This window comes from Micromesistius poutassou (genome assembly GCF_964030765.1).
Source record: "Micromesistius poutassou genome assembly, chromosome: 1".
Taxonomy (NCBI): domain Eukaryota; kingdom Metazoa; phylum Chordata; class Actinopteri; order Gadiformes; family Gadidae; genus Micromesistius; species Micromesistius poutassou.
In genome coordinates, this window is record NC_140271.1 from 15,648,065 (window position 1) to 15,660,026 (window position 11,962).

Genomic DNA, 11,962 nt, shown 5'->3' on the forward strand with positions numbered 1-11,962 from the left:
GCTGGAATATTACATACTGAACTACACTCAGATAATTCAAATGTAACGCAACACAAAAAATGCATCGGTAACGTAAATGTATTTTCTGTAAAAACACATAACGCGTCATGTCAATGTGAAGTGGGAAAAGTTACATAACGTCATAACGTATAATCTATTGACAGATCCAGCGGCGAACTTTCACCTCTTTCCTCACACACGTGGGCTCAACAGTAACCTCGACTGTCATTGGCTCTTCGACCGCAGCCCAAGCGAGCTAATTGGCCGACGTCCCCTCTCAGCAGGGGCGCTCGACAGACCCGTGGATGCGGGCCATACACCCAGCAGCAGGTGTTGCCAGATTGGGCGGGAAATCTGGGACAATCTGGCAACACTCTCCAGCAGAAGCAGTCAGCAGACCTTGCCCCTTCCACCACGGACATTGAGCAAGGCAGCCCTTGAGCTCGCACCTCAATCATGTGGATCGCCGTAGCTTTGATTTGTCTCGGTTTAGTCATATTTCTTCTGAAATATGTCTTTAGCACCACGGGTCGCAACCCTTTTGACGTAGACACGCGTGAACCTGTGAGGCCGATCGTTTTCGACAAGAAGGAGAAAAATAAAGTTCTGAAGCAAGGTGAGCAAATGTGATGATAACGCTGTCAGTGGTCTCTTCTCTCTTTCCTGCTCCACATTATCCTTGCACACCTTTCATATTTAATTTCATCATTCATTTTCAGTTTCATATCGATACCGTGACATGCAAGTCACTAACGTTTGCATTTGAGTGAGGAGTACTATTTTGGAGTCATACTGTGATACTTGTATTACTATTGGTAGTGCAGTGCTTGAATATGATAATGCCTTGATACATATACAATATGTAGTTTACATTTGAGTGAGTAGTACTACATTTGAGTGAGTAGTACTCTTTTGAAGTAATATTTTGATACTTGCATTATTATTGATTGTGCTTGGACATCAGTTTCCCTGGATACATATATAATATGTCGTTTACATTTGAGTGAGTAGTACTCTTTTGGAGTAATACTTTGATACTCGCATTGCTATTGGTAGTGCTTGGACATCAGATTGCCTTGATACATTTATAACATGCAGTTTTATATTTACAATGCCTATCCAACAGTATTTCACGTGCTCTTGCTGTGTTTATTCCAGGTTTCCTGGTTAGTAAAGTACCAGCCAACCTAGATGTCATCATCGTGGGCAGCGGGATCGGCGGGCTGGGGCTGGCGGTGCTGCTCGCCAAGGTGGGGAAGAAGGTGCTGGTCCTGGAGCAGCACGACCGGGCCGGGGGCTGCTGCCACACCTTCACCGAGAAGGGCTTCGAGTTCGACGTCGGTAAGATGACTTTTTTTTAAATTATTTATTATTTGTATTATTTTATTTTATGTCAGCCGCCATGTGACTATACCTTGTTTGAAATGTCTGTGTGAAGAAGGGATAGGTATTTTATTAGAGATTTTTTTGAGATTTTATTAGCAATTCAGTCAAGGAGCATTTTTGATCATATTTGTTGAAATTGTTTTTATATCCCGACTGCACTCAATAAATCAAATGCCCTGATAAAAAGAAGAGGTAAATCCTGTATCCGTCTGTCGCAGGCCTACAATAAGCCTGTCCAATCAGTTGATTTAGCCTGAATGAAATTATCGAATGGCCTTCCGGTCTACCTGGTACGAATGCCCGTCAGATGTGTATACAGCGTGCGTGCGTGTCTAACTTCAACTCTCTTCTTTCCCGTCCTTCCTCCGTCTCCTCGCCCCTCCAGGGATCCACTACATCGGGGACCTGTTGGAGCACAAGCCGTTCCGCTGCATGCTGGACCAGATGACCAATGGGCAACTGCAGTGGGTTCCCCTGGACAACCCCTTCGACCAGGTGGTCCTCGGCCCGCCGGAGAACCGCCGCGTCTACCCCATCTACAGCGGGAGGGACCGCTTCCCCAACGAGCTCAAGCGCCTCTTCCCCGGCGAGGACAAGGCCATCGACGAGTACATGAGGCTGGTCAAGGTACTGCGGGCCTTTTTTCCATCTTATTTTTTTTTGATATTGATGAAATGCAAGTGAGGGAAAAAGACATGTGCCAGAGTAAAGCGTCCAAATAACGTATTATAGGGGAAAGGTAATGAGTCAAAGTTCATTTCATTAATACACAGGATCAGATGTTATAATCCCTTGTGCCAAAATCCAAGGAAAACACATATTCAGAAGCCCCTGTCCAAACCAACCTTATAAGCACGCTGGCCACTAAGCTACCAACCAAAGGTGAAAAACACGAGACAAATGGCCCAACTAACAGCAGTAAATACAGCAGTAAGCAGCATTTCATTGGGGTTCAAAAGGGTGAGGGGAAAGGTAATGAGTCAAAGTTCATAGGGTAGATGAACAGTTTGCAAGATCATAAATGATAATCTTGTGAGATTATAACAATCTTGTGAGATTATCACACAGTGCTATCCAATGCCACAGGTGCAGAGTTCATTCACAGCTGTTAGCAGAGGTCAAGCTGGTTCTGTGGACTTGAGGGGTTAGATGTATTTCTACTATCTTGTGTGATTCTCGGTCCGGGTCTGGAATGACGTCATGTTTTATGCACTTGTGCCCTTTATTGATTTCATCCACTAGCTGGTTTGAGCCAGCGGATCAAAAGCCATTGAGCAGAATATATGAGTAGTGAATGAGGCTGAATTGAGTCAACATTGTTCTCTTCTGGTCCTTCTCCCTATTTGATGTTTCCTGTCCCGTCAAACAAACCTCTGTGTGCCTGTGTGTTGTTCTCCCCACAGAAAGCAGGACGAGGCATCTGGCTGCTGGCCTTCCTTAAGATCTGCCCCCTCCCCGTGGCCAAGTTCCTGGTCTACACCGGCCTGGCCGAACGCCTGTCATTCTTCTTCAAAATGTCGTCCCGCAGCCTCACGGAGGTGGTGAACGAGTTGACGGAGAACAAGGACCTCAGGGCGGTCTTCGCCTACATCTTTGGAACCTACGGTAGGCTGAATCCCCCCAGCGTGCCCGACTGGGGTACCTGCATGTCAGGGACAACAGTCTTGTCTCTTTAGGCGTGTGTCTTTGGAGTGGCTGTGTCTCAGGAGGTAGAGCAGGTTGACTTGTAACCGGAAGGTTGCTAGTTCGATCCCCGGCTCCTCCTAGCTGAGGGTCGAGGTGTCCCTGAGCAAGGCACCTCTCCCTAACTGCTCCCGACGAGCTGGCTGTTGACTTGCATGGCTGACACCGCCATCGGTGTGTGAATGTTAGGCAATTATGGGTGAATGTTAGGAAAGCGCTGTATAAATGTAGTCCATTTACTCTGCGTCTTTTGGTTTTGAGTGGCTGTCCTCTGCTCTCCTCTGCAGGAAACATCCCCAAGGACACCAGCTTCTCCATGCACAGCCTGCTGGTCCGCCACTACTGGAACGGCGCGTGGTACCCCAAGGGCGGAGCCAGTGAGATCGCCTATCACATGATCCCCATCATAGAGAAGGCGGGCGGGGCCGTTCTGGTGCGGGCCCCCGTCAACCGCATCCTGTTCAATAAGGACAACGAAGCCTTTGGTGCGTGGAGAACACGCACACGCACACACATGCACATACGCACGCACGCATGCATGGGTATCTCACCTTACTCATCCCAGCCAGGAAAAGACAAGACAAGTCAAAGTCTAGCAGAAGCACCTGAATGCGGATTTCATAGGACGTGATCTCACTGTTCCTGCTGCTCCTGGTTTCAGGTGTGAGCGTGATAAAGGGGCAGGAGGAAGTCCACATCCATGCCCCCATGATCATCTCCAACGCCGGCATCTTCAACACTTACCAGAAGCTGCTGCCCAAAGAGCTGCAGGCCATGCCAGGTCAGAGACCCACGAGCCTCACAAATCAGACTGTAGATGTTCATCTACAGTCTGATTTGTGACATCTAAACAGACTTTAAATGTTAGATTATAGTGTGATTGGTAACATCTAAACAAACTTAACCTGTTCATCTACAGTCTCATTTGTAACATCTTAGCAGACTTTAAGTGTTAGAATACAGTCTGATTGGTAACATCCAAACAGACTTTAAATGTTTGAATAGTATTAATCTACAGTCTGATGGCAGAAGAGCACCAATCTGGGTGAAAGGGTTGAATCTTCCTCTTCTACTTAAAATGATTTGCTCTGGTGGGTCGCCCTACTCTCTAATTCCCGGGCCAGGTGCTATGCAGTTTCCACCCAGAAGTATGAATATAGCATACTCAAACGTCTGTATCAGAGAGAGACGAGTGACCCACCAACCCGCCTCCATGTCCTTAATAATTATTCTTTGCTCGTTCAGTTTGTGCGACTCCAGTTTGTGAAGCTCCCTTGTTGTCCATGTGAACACTGCAGCCATCCAGGAGCAGTTGAGCATGATGAAGAACGGCGAAGGGGGCCTGAGTATCTTCCTGGGTCTCAACGGAACCAAGGAGGAGCTGGGCCTGGACGCCCAGAACTACTGGGTCTTTGCGGAGAACAATTATGACGAACTGTAAGTCGTCATGACTCATCATAATTCTTTTCATATGTACCTTTTTTGAAGCCATACACCAAACATTGAATGCAACCGGCCCAGTTATGGACAGACTTTGTCTTCCGTTACTGAGCAGTGTTTGGAAAACGTTTTATTCTAAACACTGATTAATTTATTAATTACATAAATAAACATAATAAACATATTAAGAATGACATCTTCGAGCCGGAGGCTGATGCATGAAACCACTTAAAGTAGACAAAGTAGATCAAATATGATATAACATATGAGACAGAAGTGACTGAGGCACATATTTCGGTGAACCAGTGTTTAACCGACCCAGCCTGCCTCCATGTGTTCTTGAGTGTCTTATCGGACGGTTGAACCAGTATAACCTGTCCATCACAGGGTGGAGGCATATGCCAAGGGAGAGCGGGATGAGTCTGCGAGGAAGATTCCCCTCCTCTTCCTGGCCTCGCCGTCGGCCAAAGACCCCACCTGGGAGGAGCGGTCACCAGGTACAGACCCCCCCCCCCCTCCCCCGTCCCCCCTCCATACATCCCTCCATACCTCCCTCCTCCCATCGCCAGGGGAACCTGGTTTGTCCTTGTTGTGGTCTGGCTCTAGACTCCTGTGTGTGTGTGTGTGTGTGTGTGTGTGTGTGTGTGTGTGTGTGTGTGTGTGTGTGTGTGTGTGTGTGTGTGTGTGTGTGGTTCTCCAGGGGAACCTGGTTTTTGTTTCTGGATCTTTGTGGTCTGGTTGTTGATGCCTCCGTTTCTGTGTGTGTGGTTCTCTAGGGGAACCTGGTTTGTCCTCCTCTTGTGTCTGGTTCTTGACGCTCATGTGTGTGTGGTTCTCCAGGCAAGTCCACGCTCAGTCTGGTGAGCTTCGCCAAGTACGAGTGGTTCGAGGAGTGGGTGGACGACAAGGTGACCAACCGCGGGCCCGACTACAAGGACCTGAAGCAGACCTTCATCGACACGGCCCTGGACGTGGTGATGGACGTCATGCCCAAGATCACCAGGGACAAGGTGAGCAATGTTATGCTATTATCACCAGGGTCACGGTGAGCGGTGTTATGTTATTATCACCAGGGACCGGGTGAGCAGCCTTGGAAAATCTGTTCTGTTATAATCACCAGGGAGAAGGTTGGCAGCGCTGGCAAATGTCATTCCTTTTTCATATGCCCACTGTCAGTGGCCTATAACCACTGAACCCACTGATAATAAGAAAAGAGTGTTTGTGTGTGTGTGCGTTTGCGCTCCTCAGCTTGCTATGCTGTAATGCTCACCTGTCCTCATCTCAATCAAACCATGTCACTTAACATTGGAATCGCCTTTGACCTGGTATCTGCTATCTGCTAACACCATTGTGTTCTATATACAGCACCTTCCCTTTTAGGTCTTTGTCTATCTGTTTGTTCTGGACTTGTCCTTCACCTGCTCTGGACCTTTAAGAACAGCCATAAAAAAAGACTATACTATTAAGTTAGCACCTTCATGATCACTTCCTGCCTCTGTGTGCGTTAAAGATTGCGTTTGTCGACGCCGGGACCCCCGTCACGAACAACCACTACATCGGAGCGCCCAGGGGGGAGATCTACGGCGCCGACCACGGCATCCAGCGCTTCAGCGCTAAGCTGAACGCCACCATCAGACCGCAGACGCCGCTGAAGAACCTCTACCTGACAGGTCAGTCTGCCTGACCGCCACACGGTAGCCAGGCTAAGCGTGACGCGGGTTAGCATGGCTGAATCGTGACCTGGGTTGATCGGGTGTTATGATGTACATCTCGTATTGTGTATTGTCTTTTGGATTTTATAATTTTATATAAAAGCGCTATTTTAAGTGGTGAAAAGCCATGTGATGGTCCAATCCATTGGTAAAATATTTATATGGTAAAATAGTCAAATTCACGACTGAAATTCACAAAGTTTTAGAAACGTAAGAGAAGATGTAAATATGGACACAAATTCCCCTCCATTGGTTAAAAACAACCACACAAATCTGGCCTGAACTTCAACAGAAATGTTGCTCGTGTGCTAAGCTAATTTGAGCTAGCCTAGCTCAAACAGGGTCAATTCCGTTGTTATTATTAGCTCAAACCCTGTTGGATATAGGCTAAAACAAGCTAGGCTTGAGCTAGCTCAAACAGGTAGTTAGAGTTCCCTTTTTAAGCTAACAAAAGAAAGCATTTAGTTCATCACACTGTTACCGTCGTCTGTTCTCCACTCCCAGGCCAGGACGTGTTTGTGTGCGGCTTCGCCGGAGCCCTGGCCGGGGCGCTGACCTGCGGCTCGGTGGTGCTGGGCCGGAACCTGCACCTGGACGCCATCGGGCTGGCCAAGAAGGTCAAACTCGTCAAAGTCAAGGACGAGTAGCCAACCACTTTGCCCATTGTTATCGCAGACTGTTTTACTGTAAGGAAGGGTGGAGCTGCCCTTAATACTGTAATGAAGGGGAGAAAAGACTATAATACAGTAATGAAGGGGAGAAAAGACTATAATACTGTAATGAAGGGGGGAATGGACCTTAATACTATAATGAAGTGTTGAACAGACTGTAATACCGTAATGAAGGGGGAAAAGACCTTAATACTGTAATGAATGGGAGACTCAAAGGCCACAGCTGGCACATGCTCACAGCTGCCTTGTATCTAGTGTTTTCGAAGGGAAGCATTGGGGACGGGTTTAGGGGTTTAGGGTTAGGGTTTGTTAGGTGTAGGGCTTCATTTAGGGTGAAGGTGTTGGGTTTAGATTGAGTTATTATTCATGTCAGGGCTCAGGCTGTGAGTGTTTGTGCCCAGCCTGCTCCGTCCCTTAAGTCTCCTGTCATTTATCAATGCATCTCACCAGTTGCAAGCCTTTGTGTTTTTTTTAATAGATTTTTATGATAATGTAAAGCTATGCATTATGATAATATGGAAAAGAAGGAACGCTTGACAATACTAAGGGTTGCCTGCTACATGTGGAGGTGTAATTATCTGTGCATTATGATTGAGTATAACCTTTATATTCATACTGATATGGCCTTGAGGGCCTGTGTAACAATCCATACACAATGTTTTATGTCATGACTCGACCTGTCACAGATCAAAGATTTGTAATAATGTGTTTTTAATAATTTCTGTCAAACATGGTCAGAAAAAAATGTGTGTGATATTATCAAGTGTGCGATATTATCAGCTTTTAATAAATAAAATAAAACGACAGTTGTCCATACCTAAATATTATTATTTTTTGTTTTTGTTTACCGGAATATTGTGCAAGCAGTGTGTGTTTGTATGTCAGTCTACGGTTGAGCACGGGTGCAGTGCGTGGGCAGCACGCCTGGTCGGGATTCGCCTGTCAGGGAACATTTAAATTCTGATGATTCTGATTAGTTGGGGTGAGAATGGGGTGTGATTTCCTCCGACTTTGGTCATGCTTCCTTTACGCACAGGGTCTTTGTCCTCTATTTAGGGTCTCAGAACACCTAAACTAGGTTCAGCATCCAGGGACACTCAAATGTGCTCAAGTGGTAAATATTAATTGCACCGCCACATCACATGGACATGGTCTACAAGTGAAGTTAGTGCTGTTCTATTAAACAAAACGTATTTTCGCTAGCTATCCCGCTAACTTACACTAGCTAATCGAACAGTTCAGCTGACGTGGGTGCTGCAAAAGTAAAATGTGGAAAGATTAACCATGCCTGATTATTTTCACACTGCAACTAAAATATTTTGCAGTTCACAATCTCAGTCCTGCTCCATGTGGCTTTAGATCATACGTGGATAGATGAATCCAACTCGTGTCTTTTATTTTGAAATCATAACCCATTCAGAGTAAAGCATGGAGTTTAACACTGAAGATCGGAGCTACGAGATCCTCGTAGAAATAGGGCAGGGCGCCTACGGCAAGGTGTTCAAGGCCAGGGAGATCTGTGAGCAACAGCGCCTCGTAGCGGTCAAGAAGCTGAACTTCTTCGGAGACGCCGAGTGCGGAATCCCTCCCTTCATGATTCGCGAGGTGGCGCTGTTGCGTAAGATTGAGCACTTCAACCATCCCAACATAATAAAGTACGTTTAAAAGTCCTTTAAAAAATATATTTTTATATATTTTTTCATTATATTATGAACCACACAATGCTAACGTTGTGGTTTGTTCTCTGTTTTCCTTGATTCTTGCCTTACTGTCCAGATTGCTCGATGTGTGTGCTAAACTGAAGAGGAATGGAGGCATGGAGCTAGGGCTGGTATTTGAGTTTGTTGATCAGGACCTCACTTCATACCTCTCCAAGGTTCCCCGCACAGGACTGGACATCGACAAGATCAAGGTGTGATCCAGAGATGTGGACAATTCTAGATTTAACCTAATGTTGTGCTAGGTTGGGCCTTCAACCAGACGCCTCACTCTAAAAAGTGTCTTCTAAATGACTAAATAGGAAGGATTTGTTAACTTTGAACTTTTTGTTAAGTCATTAACCACATTTAACCTCACCTGTGTAATAAAGCCTTTCTATCGGCTGTATGTACACGACAGGATGTGATGTCACAGCTGCTGCGTGGTCTGGACTTCCTGCACAGTAACCTGGTGGTGCACCGGGACCTGAAGCCGGACAACATCCTCATCAGCAGCCGGGGGGAGGTTAAGATCGCAGACTTTGGACTGGCGCGCATGTACGCCTATAACATCGCCCTCACTCCTGGTGTAAGTGTGTGTGAGAGAGTGTGTGTGTGTGTGAGAGAGTGAGAGAGTGTGTGTGTGTGTGTGTGGTCAACCCTCTGTGTCAACCTTATCTCAACATACTTTAGGCATTCATTGCATTTTGCACGTTTTGAATGATTCAACTGTTAAATATTGAATGACTTGAATTGGATTGTAACAAAGTTGTTTAGTTAGTTATTCTGCTCCCTTTGTTAATTAATCCGACATTCCCTCGAAACCTGTATCTTTTCAGTCTGGGAAATGTCTAGAGCTTCCTTCAGCCATTGTTTCACCTCCTTCAGTATATATGTCAGTGATGTGAGTGAATGCATGTCCACTTCTCCTCCTCCTCCTGGCAGGTGGTGACTCTGTGGTACCGGGCCCCTGAGGTTCTGCTGGGCACCACCTACATGTCATCGGTGGACATCTGGAGCGCCGGCTGCGTACTCGCAGAACTCTTCCTCCTCAAGTACGGAGTCTGGGGGGGGGGGGGGGGGGCGGGTGGGAGGGGGCGGGTGGGTCGGCCCGCTAAAAGAGAGCCGGCGTTACGGTCTTCCAGAGTTCAGACTCCCTGTTGCTGTGATGAGGGCCTGCGACTGTTTAGGGGAAACATCAGCTGCGTCAGTTATGGGCGGCATGTAGCTCAGGAGGTGGAGCGGGCTGCTGGTAACCTGAAGGTTTCTAGTTCGATCCCGAGTGTTGAGGTGTCCCTGAGCAAGGCACCTCACCCTGACTGCTCCCGACGAGCCGGCTGTCGCCTTGCACAGTTGACTCCGCCGTTGGTGTGTGAATGTGTTCATGAATGGGTGAATGTTAAGCAATATTGTAAAGCTCTTTGGGTTGCCACTGCTTAGAAAAGCGCTATATAAATGCAGTCCATTTACCGTTTAGCCGAGGTTCAGTGTGTGAGAGGACGGCTGCGGCTGTAGGGAGTGTGTGACGGTGAAAGGTGGATGACGGGGTGTGTCCTTTACAGGCCGCTGTTCCGGGGATTCACTGAGATACAGCAGCTCCAGAAGATCTTCGAGTGAGTTTCGCTCTCATGGGAGAATTTATTCCTTTCACTGCAGAATGCAATTTAACTTGTATCATGTCGATTAAGTTGATTATGTCAATTTAGTAAAAACCTTACTGAAGAAAGAAATCCAATATTTTGTGTTCTCAAAAAAAACACAGCTCATATTTTTGACATTTGATTGCAAATGCACTCATTATCCGGTCTTACCTTGATCACTATAGTTTTCGTCATGCTTGAAAATGATGATTGATTGGATGATTTGTCTTAATCTACCCCTTAAAGTATAACAGTATTCTAACACTTGTTATTGTTATTGTTATTGTCATCTAATGGTTCCCTCTGTGTGTGTGTATGTGTGTGTGTTCAGGGTGATAGGCATGCCATGTGTGGAGGACTGGCCCAAGGACTGCCCCGTCCCCTACTCCAGTGCCTGGGGCGCCGGGGGGCCCCCGGGCCCCCTGCTGCTGCCCAGCCTGGGGCCCGAGGAGAACGACCTCCTGGCTGTAAGCATGGAGGCCCCCTCATCATCCACCACTGGCTCCATTAATATGCACATGTGTATTTATAACAAGAATACATGATGAATAATACAGTCCTGTTGCTTCCCTTGCAGCAATGTCTCGCTTTTAGACAGACCAATCGGATCACGGCTTCACAGGCCTTGGCCCATCACTTCCTGATGTGAGTTGAAGAAAATAAGAATTCTGTTTGTTTTCCCCTTTTTTGTTAAGTGAACTAAGTGATGTTGTGCCATGACATCCTATATCCTCAAAACTCTGTTTTGGCAGAAGTGGCTTTTTACTTGCACATCATGGAAATACCAAACCAGACATATAGAAATCTACAGTGGGTGGGATTCCAATATATCAAGAATGTTCGCTCTGTTTTTTGAGGATATGGGTGTTATGGAACAAAGTCCTTTGTGTCTTATAAGCTCACAGAAAGTATGTTTTCAGACCGCTTGTACATAAGCTCTGTTATATGTTTATGTACCACGTTATTTGGCATAAGTGCATTCATGTTATCCCCAAACCAATGGTTCAATTTAAATAACTAAATGAACTCTTAGATCCATTCAGATTGGCATGAGATGAAAACGACAAACTTTTTGCACTGTAAGTTAAAAGTATGCATGTATTTATTATTTAGAAAACGTTTTAGTTGCACAATAAGCTGTTGTTCAATGTTCATGTTAACTGTTCCATGTTTAATGTATGGATTGACTGATTGTGTGTTGCTGTTTAAAAATAAACACTGCTTGTAATTTTGGTCTCCTTACTTAAATTGACAGGAAATGTTTAGCTGACATCAGAGCACTATTTGTGTGTTTTACTTAAGCGCACATACCTACATTGTTGCTATGCCAACAGCTGGCATACTAATATGAAAATACGCAGGGGTATTTTAAGTAGACGCGGTATGCTCTCTGGTAAAAGCTTTTATCTTTGACCCTGTCCGGTTTAATGGTACTGTCATTGCCATGCCATACCATGGGTTTGCTCTTTCAACATATCTGTGCCCTGTAGGTTGAAAGGGTGGGCAGTAGCTGTGTGCGTATTAGTTGTATGTAGTTTGTGACCACCTCTTTCGACCAGATGGGGGCAGTATTGCACCTCAAACGTGTCTGCACACGCGTCGCCGCAGCGACACTTACGCTAGAATAAACCTTGTTAAGTAATAAACTCATAGGCGACAATCCAATAGTTAAAATAATCCAAATATATCAAGCGTTTCAAAATGTCTTTCTTATCCAACTCTCATATTTAAAA

General features: G+C 46.0%; 2 protein-coding genes across 2 annotated transcripts; both read left to right on the top strand.

Moving 5' to 3' along the window:
- Positions 1 to 407: 407 nt before the first annotated feature.
- Positions 408 to 7,143, top strand: retsat.2 (retinol saturase, tandem duplicate 2). Its single transcript, XM_084488327.1, has 11 exons — positions 408 to 616; positions 1,159 to 1,341; positions 1,772 to 2,013; positions 2,790 to 2,991; positions 3,357 to 3,554; positions 3,731 to 3,850; positions 4,368 to 4,506; positions 4,897 to 5,006; positions 5,350 to 5,519; positions 6,020 to 6,179; positions 6,726 to 7,143. The coding sequence occupies exons 1-11, from the start codon at positions 457 to 459 to the stop codon at positions 6,866 to 6,868; spliced, it is 1,827 nt and encodes a 608-aa protein (XP_084344453.1). The 5' UTR covers positions 408 to 456; the 3' UTR covers positions 6,869 to 7,143.
- A 1,177-nt stretch (positions 7,144 to 8,320) lies between these two features.
- On the top strand, positions 8,321 to 10,892 carry cdk21 (cyclin-dependent kinase 21; the record flags this gene model as incomplete). The annotated part of the gene is made up of 7 exons (XM_084488358.1): positions 8,321 to 8,547; positions 8,669 to 8,804; positions 9,011 to 9,178; positions 9,535 to 9,644; positions 10,152 to 10,202; positions 10,561 to 10,696; positions 10,807 to 10,892. 7 exons carry the CDS (start codon positions 8,321 to 8,323, stop codon positions 10,876 to 10,878), a joined length of 900 nt encoding a protein of 299 aa, XP_084344484.1. The 3' UTR covers positions 10,879 to 10,892.
- Between the last annotated feature and the right edge of the window lie 1,070 nt (positions 10,893 to 11,962).